The sequence below is a fragment of the Mesoplodon bidens genome (assembly GCF_964165515.1).
Source record: "Mesoplodon bidens genome assembly, chromosome: 15".
Classification (NCBI taxonomy): domain Eukaryota; kingdom Metazoa; phylum Chordata; class Mammalia; order Artiodactyla; family Ziphiidae; genus Mesoplodon; species Mesoplodon bidens.
Window position 1 is genome coordinate 63,875,028 of NC_138171.1, and position 4,931 is coordinate 63,879,958.

Below are 4,931 nucleotides of genomic sequence, written 5' to 3' on the forward strand. Positions count from 1 at the left end.
GTGAGCAGCACATGTAGCCACATGTGCCTGGGGAGTTGCTGAGGCGGGGCGGGCAAGCTTGGCTTCGCCTCCACTTTGTAGAGCAGTTGGAACCAAGAAAGTGGAAGGTGAGCAGCTGAGGGCCTGGTGGGCAGGCAGAAGCAGAGAAGAGGTGTTCCCAGTTGGCCTCCCCAGGGCCATCCTCGTCCAGGCCTAGAGGAGCTGCAGTGGCTGAGGACACAAGGGCGTACGGTCCAGCTTGGGTTCTCAGTGGGGGTTCTGGGTAGGCTTTAATGAGCTAGGAACCCACTGATCCAGCTCTGAGCTGCAAGAGAAAAGACGGTCACCAGGAACAGGTGTCACTGGCTGAGGGACATGTTCAGGAGGGGCCCCAAAGGGACAGGCAGGTGTGCAGGGTAGGGAAGGCTGAGAGCCGAGGAGGGCAGACCTGAGGGCTCCACGGGAGGTAGCAGTGGGTCTCTGAGGGAGGCGGGGGCTTCCTGGCAGGGAGCAAGGCGTGTGGCTGGGGTTTCTTTATGTAACACACATATTGTGTCCATGCTTTACAGTGGTGACTCAAAATTTTAAGATGGCTTAGGAGGTAGGTAGAATTCTCATCTGTATCCCATGAGGGAAACAGGCAGAGCGCTTCCGCAGGTCAGTAAGTCGTGGAGCTGGATCCTTACTGTGCTGCCTGGAAGGGGGCGGCCATGGGCCCAGGAGAGTCTCTGGCCTAAGTCAGGAGGCCTAAAGCCTGTGGGGCTCGGTGAGAGCACCGTCTGCAGGAAAGATGGACACAAGATTGAGGAAGAGATGCTGGGCCAGGGGAAATGGGGTGGCCAGTCCTGGTGGATCTTAAGACAGTTTGTTGTAGGACTTGGAAGTGGACCCTGTGAAGCAGAGAAGTGCAGATAACACCAGGCAAGATGGACCTTGGATGGTAACTGATAGGTTAGAAATTGGTAGCTTTGGGGTGTAGAAGAGGAGGGAGTTCCCAAGCAGGGTACGATTCATTAGCAGGTGATTGGGAGGTAAGGAGGGAGGAGCACTGCTGGTTGAGGGTACGTCCCTGGAGACCTGCGTTCTCCTGTCTTGTCATTTGGGGAAGCTTTATACCTGGTCAAGACCCTGCCAGGGCCCCCGTCACCCCCGGCTTTGCTTGCAGGTGACTCTTCGGCTGGACACCCACCCTGCTATGATCACGGTGCTGGAGATGGGGGCCGCCAGGCACTTCCTGCGCATGCAGCAGCTGGCCAAGACCCAGGAGGAGCGTGCTCAGCTGCTGCAGCCCACGCTGGAGATCAACCCCAGGTGAGGCTGCTGGCTCCAGGCCTCTTGGGCCCAGGGCCCTTGATGCCCAGGGGATGGGCATGCTCATTTCTGACCTGCCAGGTAATCTTTTAAAATTGTATGTGAGTGGGTGTTCTTTTATTTAACACATAAAAAGTGCATAAAGCTTTTGGACAGTTTGATAAATGTTTATAAACACCCGTGTAATTGAACTGTATTAAACTATACCTATGTGACGTTTAAAAAAACTGAACCTTGCCGGTGCCCAGACGCTCCTATTTTCCTCCCACGTGAATTCTGTCCTGCTCTCCAGGGAGAACCACAGTCCTGACTTCTGCGTCAGTCACTTCCTCACTGTGCTTTATGGTTTTTCGGCTACTTGTGCGTCATTACACACAAGCTCAGTTCTGCTTGTTTCTGAACTTCACGTGAATGGACCCCTGTGCACGGGTTCCCTTTGAAGCCTTACTTTCTTCCCTCGGCGTGTGATCAGATGCATTCATCTGTGGGGGTGACTATAGTTTGTTCTTGTTCGCAGCTGAATCACAGGGTATGAATCTACTCAGCACAATTATTTATTCTATTTTGATAGACATTTGGGTAGTTTCCATTTGGAGGCTGTTGGGAACACATTGCTCTGAACATTCTTGTCCCCCGTCTGGTGCTGCACATGTGTTTCTCCGGGATGTGTGCCCAGGCATGAAAGCACCTTATCCTCAGCTGGGCTGAGTAAGGCCCACTGCTTCCAGAGGGCAGAGCATGGGAACCCCGGTCCCTGCAAGGTAGAAGGCTACTGTTCTTTTTTCCGTTGGGCTTTAAAAAAAAAATCGATTGGTAGTTCTTTATATACTTTATCAGCTGCAAATATCTTTTCTCACTCTGTCTTTTCACCTGTCTAAAGGTGTCTTTTGAAGAGAGGTTCTTAATTTTAATGTAATCAAATGTATATACATTTGTTAGAGATTTCTTAAGACCCCAAAAAGCATCTGTTCTAGACATGAGTTTCTTCTCCTGCATGTCCTAAAAGCTGTATAGTTCTGGCCTTTCATGTTGGTTGAGCCCATCTCTAACTGGCCTGTCTGGGATTGGGGGCTAAGGGGGGTTCTAGTCTCCTCTTATTCCATGTGAACACCCTGTTGCCCACACCGTTAACTGTGCTGCCTTCTCAGATAAGTATCTCTTGGAAACGTATGTTTGTTTTCTTTAGAGTTTGTACATTTTTTATAGTTATTTGATGTGTCTTTTTTATTGGATATTTTGAAATTTCATTTTCTAACTGTTGTATATGGAGACAGTTTCTTTTTTGGAAATTGACTTTGTATACAGCAGTAATTTTTTACATGAAGTTACCTAAACAAGTTACCAAAAACGCTAGAAAAGTCCATAGTCTCACCCCCACCACAGTCACTGTACCCTATTTGGTATGTTTTCTTTTGGACTTTTGTCTTATTGTGGGTTTTGGTTTTTTTATATAGTACATGTCCAATTTTTTTATTCATCATCTATAAATATTTTTCCATGTTGCTTTAGAACCATTAATTTACCTAAAACTACTGGGGAGTAGGGGGAAGTGCCTTTTCCAGTTTCTGAGCCAAAATACTAGTGACACAATTACCGGGTGAAAGATCTGAATTGGCTCATGGCTGGCCACAAAGAGCGTTGGACGCCTCTCAAAGGAGCTGTCCTGGTTGGCAGGTTGGCATAATGGGTGCAGGCCTATGTAATGGGCACACAGTTCCCAGCTGTGAGTCCCCAACAGAGATGAACGCTGACTGGACACCCCGTTGCCTTAACTATTTCTGACACAAAAGCGGTTTTGTAAGATAGCTGTGCAGAGTGCTCGTTTCTGTTGCCAAAAGACTCTTATTTTACAGATTTGCTTTAAAATTTGTTAATAAGTTCATACGGTTGAGAATTCGAAAGAACTAAGGGAGTTCATGGTGAAACCCCCCCAGCCCATCCCCAGTTTCCTCACGTATCTTCGGAGACACTGTGCGGGGCCTCCTCTGGTACACTTGCTGTGCAGTGTGCTCACCTTGCTTTGTAAAGTGTTTGATACTCTTAACAGCGCTGTGAGGGGGGGGAATCATCTCGTCTCAGACAGGGACCAAAGACACTCCTGCAGTCCTCTGAACCTTTCCCCAGTGCCTTCAGTTTTATCTAACTTATCAATTTTTGCCATTCTCTTAAAATTATACCTTATAATTTTGATGTGTTTCCCATTGTATTTTTTCCCGTGCAGAAAGTTTTTTTGTAGTCAGTTATTCTTTTCTTTCTGACTTCGTATTTTGTTTAAAAAGGCTTTCCCCTTCCGAGATTATAAAATACTTCTTTCCTGTTTTCTCCTAGTATTATACTTTTTTGCTTTTAATTTTTATATTTAATCTTTGATCCCTTTGGAAATTATTTTGGTCCAAGGAATCACGTAGGAATCCAACTTGTTTCCTGGGTGCGGCCCAGTTATCCTGTCTTTATGAGGTACTAACGGAATTCCTATATGAATTGGGCCATTTATATATTGTCCACTTTGTTGCACTGAGCTGTTGTTACCTTTTCATTTTCCAGAACTGTTTAATTACTGGAGCTTTATGTTTTAACTGGGACTTCCTCCTCTAACTGCTCTTCCATGTTTACTTTTCTTTATACATTTTATACTAGTTTTAGATTAAAGGAATCCTATTAAACATGGATTAATTTAAGGAAAGTTTCACTTCTATTTATGGTCCACTTATCCAAGAACTAACATGTCTTTTCATATATTAAACTCATCTTTCTTTACCTTAGTAGTGTTTCATTTATATCAATTTAGTATCAAAATTTTTGCTGGGTTTTCTGGGTATATAATCTATAATTGATCATTCTTAAATTTTTTATGTGCTTTATTTTTTATACTGGACCTTTCTATTACCCTTTTTTGCATGTCCTGATAACCCCAACATTTCAGAAAAGTCACTGAACACAAAGTTAGAGGCTGTCAGGCTGTGTGTGCACCCCCAGCCCTGAGCTAATAACTTCTGGTGGTTTCTGTGTTCAGGCACACACTCATCAAGAAGCTCAGTCAGCTGAGAGATAGCGAGCCTGACCTGGCCCAGCTGCTGGTGGATCAGGTGAGTCTCCTGGAGGAATGCGAAGAGTAAACTGGGCTGTCAGCTTCAGGAGGCTGCCTCTTCCTTTGAGGTTTTCTCTAAAACCCTGTTTTAAACAGAACAGCGCTCTTCCTTTCTTCTCTCTTTGAGGTCCCTGGGTTGGGATCAGGCCTTGCTCACCCTCCCACTAACAACGAGATGCTGCCTTTGCCTTTCAGATCTACGAGAATGCCATGGTCACAGCGGGGCTTGTCGACGACCTCCGACCCATGGTCAGCCGCCTGAACCACCTACTCATCAAGGCCCTGGACCGACACTGACAGCTGTGAAAGCCCCAGGTCCTCCTGCAGTGTTAGGGCTGCAGGAGAGGGGACAGATGGAACCGTGGGACAAGGCAGCCTGAGACCAGTCATGGCCGGGGGGGGAAGGGGGGGATGGGGACGATGACACAGGAAGGACTGGATGCTGCCGATAAGAGCACCTGCTTTTTATTTACTTAAAATGTATTTCTTAGACTTTTTGTCCAGACTGAGAAGGTGGGGTGCTCTGGTGACACTACCTCCAAGCTTACAATGG

The 4,931-nt window shown here is 46.6% G+C and overlaps 1 protein-coding gene across 2 annotated transcripts in view; it reads left to right on the forward strand.

Moving 5' to 3' along the window:
* The window catches only part of TRAP1 (TNF receptor associated protein 1), a 53,422-nt gene extending 48,649 nt beyond the window's left edge, over positions 1–4,773 (forward strand). The window contains exons 16-18 of one of the 2 annotated variants that reach the window (XM_081255277.1): positions 1,145–1,290; positions 4,304–4,376; positions 4,574–4,773. In XM_081255277.1, the coding sequence (XP_081111403.1) occupies positions 1,145–1,290; positions 4,304–4,376; positions 4,574–4,675 (321 nt within the window). In that variant the 3' untranslated portion in view covers positions 4,676–4,773. The remainder of the gene's footprint in view (positions 1–1,144; positions 1,291–4,303; positions 4,377–4,573) is intronic. The other variant, XM_081255276.1, reaches the window with a different exon arrangement.
* Positions 4,774–4,931: the final 158 nt, after the last annotated feature.